The 13131-nt window shown below is 38.5% G+C and overlaps 1 protein-coding gene across 6 annotated transcripts in view; it reads right to left on the bottom strand.

The window, feature by feature from the left end:
* Window positions 1-13131, bottom strand: part of LOC109425258 (neurexin 1) — a 694091-nt gene that overhangs the window by 653118 nt on the left and 27842 nt on the right. For all 6 annotated transcript variants that reach the window (XM_062846520.1, XM_062846524.1, XM_062846523.1 and 3 more), the window contains exon 2: window positions 5301-6382. In XM_062846520.1, the coding sequence (XP_062702504.1) occupies window positions 5301-5924 (624 nt within the window). In that variant the 5' untranslated portion in view covers window positions 5925-6382. The remainder of the gene's footprint in view (window positions 1-5300; window positions 6383-13131) is intronic.

The raw sequence follows: 13131 nt of genomic DNA, 5'->3' as shown, positions 1-13131 counted from the left end.
TAAGAATTTCCAGGAAATTCCTCGGCAAAAATCCTGGATATTTTTTTGAGGAATTTTGTATAATAATCTTCAAAAAAAAAATCTTGGTAGAACCATTTGAAAATACCTTGCAAAATTTGCCAGAAGAAATTAAGTGGAATTTCCTGAAAGATTTATTGGATACATTTCACGTAAAATCTTTGAAGGAATTCGTGGCAAAAAAATCTTGATAGATGCTTTGGAGGAATTGCTGCAGGAATACTTGGAAAAACTGCTGAGAGCAACTCAGCATGAGTACGGTATGGGAAACAAGTGTGTTGCGCAACTTGTGTGGTAAAGCGAATTCATTTAGGTGTGAATGACATGTCCCAGCATTGTTCGTGGGAACATGAGAGGAATGCACTTGAAGAAATGCAGGCGCATCAGTCCTGCATGTGAAAAAGACCACTTTAAAAAGTGTGGGAAAGTCTGCTTGAAAACGGACAGTTGTAAACTGTCAAGATCAATTATTTATGATCTTTCAAAAACATGCTAAAGAATAATTCTTTACAGATACGATAATGCTACAGATATACCAGTTGAGAAATTACTCATGTGTGGCAATCCTTGGGGAAATTGCGAAATTGGGAACTTAAAGTAATTCCTGGTGGAATATAAAGGATGAATTTCGGCAAAATTTATCGAGAAACTTTTTAGGAATCCCTGAAAGAATTGTTAATAGAAACGATGAACGACTTTTTTTTTAATGAATTAGGGTTCGCTGGAAATCTTTGGAAGAATTATTGTAAGGCATTCCTCAAGGTACCCGTGCCAATTTGCCAATAATTTTCGCACGGGTACCTTTAAGAAATCTTTAGAAAAGTTCTAGGAAGGATTTCTTTAAAAAAAATCTTGAAGAAAGTCCCAGAGAAATCTTTGAAAGCATTCGTGAAGGAATTCTTGATGGATTAACTTATGTAAAATAAGCTAGATATAGTTAAAACACTCGTTATTAAAAAGTAAAATACTTTCGAAACTGCATCGACAATTCCTGTAGAATCCACACAAGCAGTTTCTAACCTTTCCTTACCTCAAATATTTTTTTAGGATTCTATCCGTAATTTCCTTTATGGTTTCCTTCGAAAATTGTTTTAGAATTTCCTCCGGTAATACGTTGAGTTTTCCAATAATAATTTCTGGAGGAATTTCTGAAGTAATTGATGGAGTGGTTTAGAAAGGACTTACCAAATGTTTCATGGAATTTTCAAAAGAATTTCTAAAATAACTGCCGCAGGAATTCGTGGAGGACATACCGGGAATAAAACAAAAATCTATAGAAGTTGGGAAAGATTTTTCTGAAGATATTTCTGCAGTGATTGCTCAAAAAATTTCGAAGCAATTCTTGACGAAATTACCAGAAAAATTCTCAAAAGTATTTTCAAAAAATGCTAAAGATTTTTTTTAAATTATTTCAGGAGGAACAGCTGCATATATTTCCGATGAAATTGGCAAAAGAATTTGACGAAAGCATTCCGTAAAATATTGCCAAATATATTTTTATAAGAATTTCCCTAAGAATCTAAAGAAATTCGGAGAAGTTTGTAATGGAATGTCCAAAGGAACTGCTAAACCATACAAATGACGAAGGAATTTCTGAATAAATTATCAAAGGAATTCCTAAGGGGATTTTAAAAGAAGTACCTTAGAACTACCCATAAAGGCATTTCCAGAGGAAATCCTGAAGAAATTGTAACAATAACCAGGGGAACTTTATAAGAAATTGACAGATTGTCATAAAAAAGAAGCTTCGGATGAAGTTGTTGGAAAATTTCTCAAAAATAAAATTCTCAAAAAATACCTTATGCCGAGTTTCTTGGAAAACAGCTGCTATCGTGCTGCCTATTCATCGATCCGGAGGCCTACTGGAATTCTCCAGAAATTCTTCTTGTGACTCTTGAAGGGATTCTTCCATGTATTCCTTCAAGAATTTCTGATGACATTTCTCCACGGATTATACTAAAGGTTTCATCAGGAATTCCTAGGAATCGCTTTGAGAATGCTCGTTAAAATTTCTGCAGAAAATCCTTCTGTGATTATTCAAAGGGTTCCTCCAGAAACTACTCTTGGCACTTTCACAAAAAATCCTTATGGGATACCTCCAGTGGTTACTCCAAGCGTTTTCAAAGAATTCCCTAAGAAATTTTCCCTGTGGTTCGTCTAGAGATGTTTCCAAGGATTTCTCCAAGAACTCCTCTGGGGTTACCTCTAGAATTTCTACATAGGAATCCTCCAGAAATTCCTGCTGTAAGATCTCCAGGAATTTCTCTAGAAATCATCCAGTGATTTTTCCAGGGTTTCCTTGAGAGATTATTCTAGGAATTCTTTTTAATTTCCTACTGATAATAAGGTCCAACGGGGCAAATTAAAACGGGTAGGGCAACATGAAACATGAAGTTTTTAGATGGATTTAATAACAATTTGATTTTTTTCTTTTTCCACAGAATTATTTGATAAAAATAAACTATTGTTTATGAATTTGGGCCGTTACAAATATTTATTTCACTTTTTGTCCCATCACTCTTTGGTTGGTGGGGGGGGGGGGTATAAAAATAATAAAGCATTTAATATGAAAAATATTAAAAACTCATCGGATTTGTTAAAGAATTTTTAGCAAGACCCGATATTTTGATAAATATTTTTTTATCTACCCCTTTCGAACCCCAAATCCGGCCATAGTTTTTTGAAGGGGGGGACGGAGACAAAAAGTCAAAATTAAATTTGTATCCGCCTTAGTTGATAAAAAATCATGTATACCCACAGATTTACTTCAACCTGTCCGTTTCAGCTGCTCCAGTGTTGCCTACTTTTGATTTTTTTTGGAAATCCTGTCCAGACATTTCTGGTGAAAATCCACTGGGATTTTCTTCTGGGTTTCCCATAAATTCCTGAAGGACTCTCAAGAGCAGATTGGTCGTATTCCAAAAAAAAAAAAATCTCAGCAAAAAATCCTTAACTTTTATGTGGCCGACAGGGTACTCGGGTACCCAGCGCCCATTTAAAAAGCACGGTGTAGAAAAAAGCAAAAAGTTTGTCGGGAACATAACGGTTAAGGAAATCTAGTTAAAATTCCTGAAGGAATTCTAGCGATAACTTCTGGATGCAATCCAAGAGGAATTCCAAGAGGAGTCTTTGGAGAAATCTCTGAATGAATCATGGGAGCGATTCCTGCAGAAACATCAAGAGGATTCCCTGAAACCCTATAGAGATACAGGGGATACTCAAATTAACTGGGACAGGTAAAATTTTCACTTTTCAAAAAATGTTCAACTCGCTGTAATTTTTCGAAAAGGGCATTAAACATTCTCAAATTTTTACTGTAACTTCGTCAACTAGTTTTGTATCAGTGATCAAAATTTGGAAAAGATCGGGCCATTCTACACGAAGTTATAGAGATTCTAGAAAAAGGTATAATTATCCGATAACCAACTTTGAGATGGTATATCTCCGGATTCAATAAACCGAATTCAATGAAATTTTGATCGTTTATGACTAATATAATGAACTTTGAAAAACAGTTGACTTAATTTGAAATTACACCGTTCAACACTAAATTTGGTTATGGGATGAGAAAAAGAATAACAGGGGTTTGGGACCCTAGAAGTGTCATAGTGAAAGAATTTTTGAAAAATACTGGAACGGGCCTTCACAGTTCAAAACCGAAGTTTGTATGGAGAACTTGGGGTGTTCAATTGATATGTGCATTAAAACGCGCTGTGCATATATTTAGGCGTTAGGCAATAACGAAATCAACCCAAACACCGAAAATGCCTTACAGTACAAATTTGAGTAAAATTTGTTTGATACCCTTTTCGAAAAGTTACAGCGAGTTGAGCATTTTTTGAAAAGTGAAAATTTTACCTGTCCAAGTTATTTTGAGTATCCCCTGTACTTGTAGGAGTTTTAGGGGGAATCCAAGCAAGCATACCTGCAGGAATTCCAAAAGGAATAGCTGGAGAATTCCTTGGTACAATCTTCCTGGAGTTCTTCCAGGAATGACTGAAGGGATTTCTCTTAAAAAATCTGCTGGTATTTCTCCAGAAATTGCATCTATGATTATTTTTTAGAAATTCCTCTAAAGATTTCCTACGAAATCCTTTTAAAATACCTTCAAAAATTCTTGCTATGATTTCTTCAGGAATTCCTCCAGGAGTTCTCGCTGTGTTTTCCAAGCATTTCCAGATGGTATTTCCACAGTAATTGCTCCTTCAAATTTTCCAGGAATACCGGGAGGATTCACAACACGAATATCTGAAGAAATTCAAGCAGCATTCCTGAAGCAACCCCAACAGAAATTCTCTAAAGAATCTTAAAAGGACTTCCAATGGTAACTTCTAGAGGAATTCTGAAACCCTGAAAAAAAAAACTATCAGAATGCATTTCTGGACGAATTCGTGAAGGAATCAGAGCAGGAATCAAATCGAGAATACCTGAAGGAATCCCAGCAAGAATTTCAAAAGGCAATGCCCGAAAAATTCCTGGATGAATCCCAGGAGGAGTTCCTGGAGGATTCCTTGGAAAAACTTCTGAAGGAACCACTTGAGGAATTTCTGAAGGAATCTCTGCAGGTATTCTTGAAGGAATTCCAAGAGTGCTTTCTGGGATTTTTCTTTAAAAATCGCTGTAGAATCCACAGAAGTTCTACAGGAAAACCAGTGGGCATTCCTAATGAATTTTCTAGAGGAATTGATGAATGAACCCTTGAAGAAATACGCGGAGATAAGCCAAGAGGTATTCTTGAGGTGTCACAAGAAGAATTTCTGGAGGAATCTCAACAAGCATTCTATGGGACATTCCAAGAGTAATTTTTGGAGCAATTCTTGGATAAACCCCTGGGCGAATTTCAGGAGAATTATTGGAAAAGCTTACAAGAGCAATTATTGGTGAAATCTTCGGAAAAATCTTCCTGGAATTCCTATACAAAGCCTTCCAATGATTGTTTCAAGGAATCCTTCTAAGAGTTTTCAAGAATTTCTACTAGGGTTTGTGCAGGTTGTGTTTTGAGGCAATGGCATCTACGCCACTGTTGGAATCGAAAAGTAAAACATAACAGACATATTTTCCGAAAATTCTAATATATCTTCTATACGTTCGTAAATAGCGTTTCTTATGCAAGATTCGTATACCAACATCGAGTTCGAAATTAATATGTCGCTCCAAGTAAGGTATGATGATCAAACCAGTATAGTCTGAAAATCGAAGCTACTGTACCAACAGATTTCTTCGCTTTGAGAGATTTAATAAAATGTTAACGGTTACCTTTATCCCCTTGTCCTTGTACTCACCTGCACCTTGTGCCAGTGTCCATCGTGCAGATCCCGCCCGACCGTAATAATCTGCGCTCCTCCTCCCAAGTTGTACCGCAGTCTCAAAGCTCCCTCCACCAGTTTGAGCTCGAAAAAGTCGTATGTCCCACCGTCATCAGTGTACAACACCAGCCCGTTCGGTTGTTCGGTCTTGAACTCCAGCTCCAGCGTCCCGTTCAGACCGGTGTACCACTTCCGAAACTGGGCGAAACTGTTCTGGGACCCATCCAGCACGAAGCCCCAGGCCCCATCGGACACCAGGCAAAAGCCCACTAGCAGCACTAGGAACCACGCCAGGGGCGACGACGGCGACGACGCACTCATAAGACCGAACCGACGACGGCGACGATTAATGCTACGGTTATTATTATTATTGCGATTATGATTATTGTTGTTGTCACTGTTGCTGTCGAGCCGGATGCAGTCACGGCTGGTGATTACGGAACCGGAGGAGGAGGAGGAACAGCGGGATGTAACGGGTGGGACGGAGGAGCACGGGTGGAATCGAGAACGATGGCGTCGTCCGTTTCGTGGGGTTGTTGTTGATGGGGGAGAGAGCTCCTGCTGATCCGCTGCTAGCATAGCTTTGGGCGCCGACGCCATCTTGGACTCACTACAAACAATACACAGACACACGCGCGCGCGGGCAAATACACTCACGATAGCGAGAGAGACGGAAACGGAGAGAAAGAGTGAGCTTTTTCCTCACTCGACGACAGAAGCGAAAAGGGGGTGAGAGGCACTCGATGTGGCACTCACTTCTTTCGCTGTGGTAGAGAAAGTTCTGAGAGCATTCAGAGATTTTCCGACGGTACTCGCGCACAGCAGCGGACCGGATTCACACTAGAAACACTCACGGGTGGTTTATTTGGTTGAGGTTCTCACTTTCTTCAAAGGGGTAGATTATAACACTCGCGCACTGAATGGTGTAACACTTTTTCGAAAGGAAATCCTCTTCACATTTGTGGGATTGTTTACACTCCCTTGGAAATAATTGTTTCACTTCTGTTGGTATATGTCGTTAGTTTGTTATCGCTGGTTTGTTCTTCAGCAGTCAAATCCTGGAAATAAAGAAAATGTTTGGAGTTAGCTGAATTCAGTTAAATTTGACACTTTCTTGTGGTAGAGACACGGGGAAGAGCCATAAAATAAGTCATTTCAGTCGAATTTTACCGAGCAATATACCGTTTTTTCAGAATAACTCTGAGCAACAAATACTGTATTCTATGTTGTACCGACTTTTCGAACCCTCTAAGCAGAATACCCTCTTCGAATGAGTGTAATCAGTTTCGTACCTTTTGATCCCACCCTATGTAGCTTATCCTTTGACAGATACACGTATTTCGACTACCACTTGTAATCTTCCTCAGAGTCAGTTATCCGCTGAGTGGATAACTGACACTGAGGAAGATTACAAGTGGTACCTAATCGAAATACACGTATCTGTCAAAGGATAAGCAACATAGGGTGGAATTTAAAGGTACCAAACTGTATTCTATATCCAGGGGTTCAAATCCATCATCCATTTTTTGCAGAATCGAACAATAACTTAACCCGTAAACACCCGGGACGATCTTGTTTTGGTAGAAATGTAATATATTCTTTGTTTTACAACATTTTACCCTGGAGTCTTTTTTATAGTCTAGGGGAATATTTGTGCTAAGAAATGCATGCTACCTCCCCTTTGCACCCTCCCTCATTTTGCTGGTAGTCGAAACTACGTGGCTTTTTTGTATTCTTTGTAAATTATACATGTTTTTGTTCAAATTTCATCGTTTTGCCTGAGCAATACTTTTGACTGATCCTTATCATGCAATGTACCACTACCCATCATAGTCTGTTGAAGTTTTCATCCCAGAGCTATTCTAAGGCCTTCAAAGTACTCCTAAGTTAGTGTCACAAATCCAACCATCTCAACCAATTTTTATACACGATGAATGATCACAGAACATAGTCTACGGTACTCAGAAAGCCACAAAGCACTGCTTGAAAATTCATGGTACATGAATTGGGTGATCTAGGTCATGCAAACTACTCTGGAATTCATTTTCTTAAGATCTACTGGATATTCCAGCACTTGTTTTCTTTCTGTTCAAGAAATTTAGTCGCGTTGATGTCCATTAGACCTCGCAGTGCTAGGAGCAAGAGCAACTCGATATTGTGGTAGTTGGACATTCCGTGAAATACAAATGGCCTCCAATACACTTTGAAGTTTGGATTACGATATATACATACTATATCATGCTTTAATTTTCAAAATATTCGCGGAATGTAGTCTATACTGCTAATGGAGCCTCAGAACACAACTATAATGCATTTGGTACATTCATGGGTTATTCCAGGCTTTCCAAACTATTCTGGAATTAGGACCTTCAAGGTCTACAGGATCTACAGCATAACTATTTCATCATTGTGTCTGTTGTACCTTATAATATTACGAGTATCTCTATATGTTGGTTGGGTGTCTACTGGCATATGAATGGACCCCAATGTACTCTGAAGTATGGGTCGCAATATCTGTAAATCTTTGAATATTTTTATTGTAGTGAATGCTCGCGGAATATAACCTACGCTACTCTGTAGAGCCTCAGAGTGCAATTCCGATAACTGAGCAACATTCACTTGATGATCTAGGTGATCCAAACTATTCTGGAATTAAGACTTTCAAAATCTTGTATCTCTTTTTTTTTATCGACGTAATTCTTTCACGATTATTTCTATTGTATCTCATAATACAGGGGATAGACAAAATGATCGGGACAGGCAAAATTTTTACTTTTCAAAAAATGTCCAACTAGCTGTAACTTTTCGAAACGTGCATAAAATATTCTCAAATTTTCACTATAAGTTGATCAACTAGCTGTGCATCAGTGGACGAAATTTGGAAAAGATCGGGCTATTCTGCACGAAGTTATAAAGATTCTAAAAAAAGGTATAATTATCCGATAGCCAACTTTGAGCTGTTATATCTCCGGATTCAATGAACCGAATGCAATGAAATTTTGACTATTTAAGACTTATATAATGAACTTCAAAAATCTTTTGACACAACTTAAAATTCTTCATAGGGAAGAAAATTATTACGATTAGTTTATTTTCCTTATAAAAAACCAAATTTTCTAAAACTTCAACATGGTTGCAAAATTCAAAATGCTAATTATAGTTTATTTAAATTCCATCTAATTGTCTTTAATATACATATGTTTTGAAGGAAAGTAACAACATAGCCTTCAATTAATAGAAAAAGTATTGGGATGAATATTAAAAATAGACCAATTTACTAAAAAATCATAAAATAAATAAAATCGCTATAACTTTTTCTCTTGTTAATAATTTAAAGTTGTGTCAAACGTTTTGCAGAGCTCATTATATAAGTCTTAAATGATCAAAATTTCATTGCATTCGGTTCATTAAATCCGGAGATATAACAGCTCAAAGTTGGCTATCGGATAATTATATCTATTCCTAGAATCTTTATAATTTCGTGTAGAATAGCCCGATCTTTTCCAAATTTTGTCCACTGATGCACAACTAGTTGATGAACTTACAGTGAAAATTTGAGAATATTTGATGCACTTTTCGAAAAGTTACAGATAGTTGAACATTTTTGGAAAAGTAAAAATTTTGCCTGTCCCGATCATTTTGTCTATCTCCTGTATTTATGTTATATGTGCGTCCGCCGACATACAAATGATCTCTATGGTATTTTGAAGTGTGAGACAAAGAGACAAGAGACAATTCACACCGTCTTCAGCCAGAGGCTGCACAGACTGAACACATTACTTACATTAGACAACGGACAACACACAGAACACATGCCTACAGGATATATTCTAGAATTTCTTTCAGAAATTCTTTCAGAAATTACTCCGTCCAAAAAATCCTCCTGGAATTTCACCAGAAATTACTTTATGAATTTTCATGTAATACTCCAGGAATTCCTACAAGAAATATTCCAGTTTTTCGTCCAAGAATCATTCCAGGAAACCCTCCAGGAATTACTATTGGTAATGATACAGGAATTCCTCCAGTAATTATTTTAATAATTTCACCAGAAATCATGTCATGAATTCTCATAGGACATACTTCAGTAAATTCTCCAAAAATCTCTCTGGAAATTCTCCCAGGAAAAAAAATAACTTCAAAAATCCCTCCCGGAGTTCCACCAGGATTTCCTCCTACAATCCACCAAAAAATGTTTAAACAATTCTATCACAAATTACTACATGAACTATTCCAGAAAGTACTCCAGGAATCCCTCCAAGATATCTTCCAGAAATTTCTTCAAGAAATTCTTGAAGAAATTCCTGAAAATAGGAGAAATTCCTGAAAGAATTCTTCAAGGAATTCCTAGAGAGATTGTTGGTGGAATTCTTGAAAGAAGTCCAAGAAGAAATTCTTGGAAGAGAATTCTGGAAGGTATTGTTGGAAAAATTCTTAGTGGATGTCTTGGAGGAGTTTCTGTAGGGGATTCCTGAAGGCATTTCTGGAGAAATTTTTGAAGGTTTTCCCGGAAGAATTCCTGAAGATATTTAATCAAAAATCCATAACGAGATTATTAGAGGAATTTATAAGGAACCTTTGGCCAAATTTCTGGTAGAATTCTTGGAGGTATTTTTGGCAGAAATGCAGGTCTTGGAGAAATTCTTTTTAGAGTTCCTGTAGGAATTTTGAAAAGAGGTTTTTTTTTTTAACCAGTTCATTTATTTGGGGCTCAATCGCGTTTAACGCTTTGCGGAGCCAAAACTCATTTTTTGTATTTTATGTACAAATTTGATTCTTATACAACATAGTTAGTACGGGACGGAGCCAGGATACTCGTGGCAGCTCGAGATTAGTGGGTCACATATGCTTTTAGGATGGGCGTGGTAAGGACTGGGGGTAAGGGTTCTCTGAAGCTCATCCGGGAGGTATAACGTAATGGCGTGTTCGTTGTCTTCATAGTGATTCAGCCCCAGATTGTAGCGGGCTTTTCATCTGCCGGATGGCCAGGAACAACACAAAGACGAAAAACGGAGAAAAAAAAACTGGGGGAGAAAACACAAGAGAATTAAACCTTTATACAAGACAAACGAAGAAAGTCGTAAATGCATAGCATATAAGTGACATCGCGAGTGCCCAACACATCTCGCACAAGAACAAAGGGTTGTCTACCTCGGGCCTCAAGGGTATCCAAAAGTAGTGCTCTGGAGGCGTCATTATCCGGGCATTGCCAAACTACGTGGTCGATGTCATCATAACCGGAACCGCACTTAGTACAAACATTGCTCAACGCGAGGTTAATCCTGTGTAAATGCGCATCTAGCGAGTAATGGTTGGACATAAGCCTTGACATTACGCGAATGAAATTTCGATTTACATCCAAACCATGCCACCACGCTTTCAAGGAAACATTAGGAATAATGGAATGTAACCACCGTCCCAGCTGGCCATCTCGCCAATCATTTTGCCAACTTTGAAGAGAACTCTGGCGAACAAAATGGAAAAATTCATCATGTGAAATTCTTCTATCATAGATCTCACCTTCCTGTGCGCCCACCTTTGCGAGAGAGTCCGCCTTCTCATTGCCATAAATTGAGCAATGTGAGGGGACCCATACAAAGGTAATCTTGTAGGATCTTTCGACCAGTGCACCCATCTGCTCCCTTATTTTTGTAAGAAAGTAAGATGGATGTTTAACAGGTTTCATCGACCGGAGTGCCTCAATCGAACTAAGGCTATCCGAGAAGATGAAGAAATGGTCTACGGGCATGTTGGAAATCATCCCCAAAGCGAAGTTGATTGCTGCCAGCTCAGCAACATAAACCGAGCAAGGTTCCTGAAGTTTGCGGAAGGCGGCGAAATTTTCATTGAAGACACCGAAACCAGTGGATCCATTTATGCGAGACCCATCAGTGAAGAATCTCTTACAGGAATTGATATTTTGGTACTTTTCGTTAAAAATGCGAGGAATAGATACACATCGAAGTTGATCTGGTATTCCCTGAACAGCTTGTTTCATGGACAGATCGTATTTAACAGAGGAACTGTCATTGGTGAAGTGTACACGAGGAGGATTATAACCTGGGAGGCTAATTTCAGATGACATGTAGAAAAGATAGATTCTCATGAATTTTGACTGAGTGTTCAGACTGAGCATTTCTGCGAAGTTTTCAATAACAAGTGTGTTGCTCACTCCACACTTGATAAGTAACCTTAGCGAGAGCTCCCAGAAGCGGTTCTGGAGAGGTTTCACCCCTGCCAGGACCTCTAGGCTCGCATTATGCGTTGAGTGCATGCAGCCGAGGGCAATGCGCAGACAACGATATTGAATTCGTTCCAATTTTATTAGGTGGCAGTTTGCTGCTGAGTGGAAACAGAAAGAGCCATACTCGAGAACCGAGAGAATAGTCGTTTTGTAAAGTTTTATGAGGTCTTCCGGGTGAACACCCCACCATGTTCCGGTAATTGTGCGTAGAAAATTGATCCTTTGCTGACATTTTTGCACCAAATACTTAGTTTGGGTACCCCAAGTGCCTTTTGAATCAAACCAGACCCCAAGGTATTTCGAAGTCAACGATTGGTCGATTTCTATTCCCAAAAGATTGAGTTTCAGTTGGGCTGGGTTCCGCTTTCTGGAAAACACAACCAATTGAGTTTTTTGCGGAGCAAACTCGATCCCCAAATCTCTTGCCCAAATGGACAGATTGTTTAAGGAACTTTGCAATGGTCTTTGCAACATTTCTGCATGTGGGCCTTTTAGAGAAACCACAGCATCATCTGCAAGTTGTCTTACCGTGCATTGTCCTTCTAGACAACTATCAATGTCTTTCACGTAAAAATTATAAAGCAAGGGACTTAAACATGAGCCTTGGGGTAGGCCCATGTAACTAATTCTGGAAGTTGTCAGTTGTCCGAGATTGAAGCTCATATGTTTTTCTGACAACAAATTATACAAGAAATTGTTTAAAAGTCCGGGTAGTCCACTATTGTGCAGTTTTTCTGACAATATTTCTATGGAAACTGAATCAAAAGCGCCCTTAATATCCAAGAAAACTGAAGCCAATTGCTCCTTTACCGCAAAGGCCAGTTGAATATCTGTTGAAAGCAACGCTAGACAATCGTTTGTTCCTTTGCCCTTGCGGAACCCGAATTGTGTATTTGAAAGCAAGTTATTCGATTCAACCCAAAGGTCGAGTCGCGATAGGATCATTTTTTCCAACAATTTCCTTAAACATGATAACATAGCAATTGGGCGGTATGAATTATGATCAGACGCTGGTTTACCAGGCTTTTGAATAGCTATTACTTTGACCTGTCTCCATTCATGCGGAACGATGTTGTTCTCCATGAATGAGTTGAACAGGTCTAGTATGTAATCGTCTTTTTGCGATATCTGGGAGATTCTTAAGAAGATTGAACTTTATCATATCGCGTCCCGGAGAAGAATTGTTTGATGAAAGAAGAGCTATAGAAAATTCCAGCATTGAGAATGGTCTGTCCAGAGAACCGTCTCTTGAGATTGATTCCCAAGAAATTGGTCGTGCTGGGACTGAGTCTGGGCAGACTTTTTTCGCGAAACTGAATATCCAACGGTTGGAGTATTCGTCACTCTCATTAGAAGATGAGCGGTTTCGCATGTTGCGAGCCACTCTCCAAAGCGTTGTCATCGAAGTTTCTCTTGAGAGACCCTCAATGAAGTGTCGCCAATAACTACGCTTTTTCGCTTTTAGCAAGTTCCTCAGTTGTCTTTCAAGTTTTTCGTATTCTTGATAAAGATCCGAGGTGCCATGCCTACGAAAAGGTTTGAAAGCATCAGATTTTTTAAGAT

The sequence above is a fragment of the Aedes albopictus genome, chromosome 1, assembly GCF_035046485.1.
Source record: "Aedes albopictus strain Foshan chromosome 1, AalbF5, whole genome shotgun sequence".
Lineage (NCBI taxonomy): Eukaryota > Metazoa > Arthropoda > Insecta > Diptera > Culicidae > Aedes > Aedes albopictus.
The sequence above is the reverse complement of the archived record's forward strand: the minus strand, read 5'-3'. Positions and strand labels throughout refer to the sequence as shown.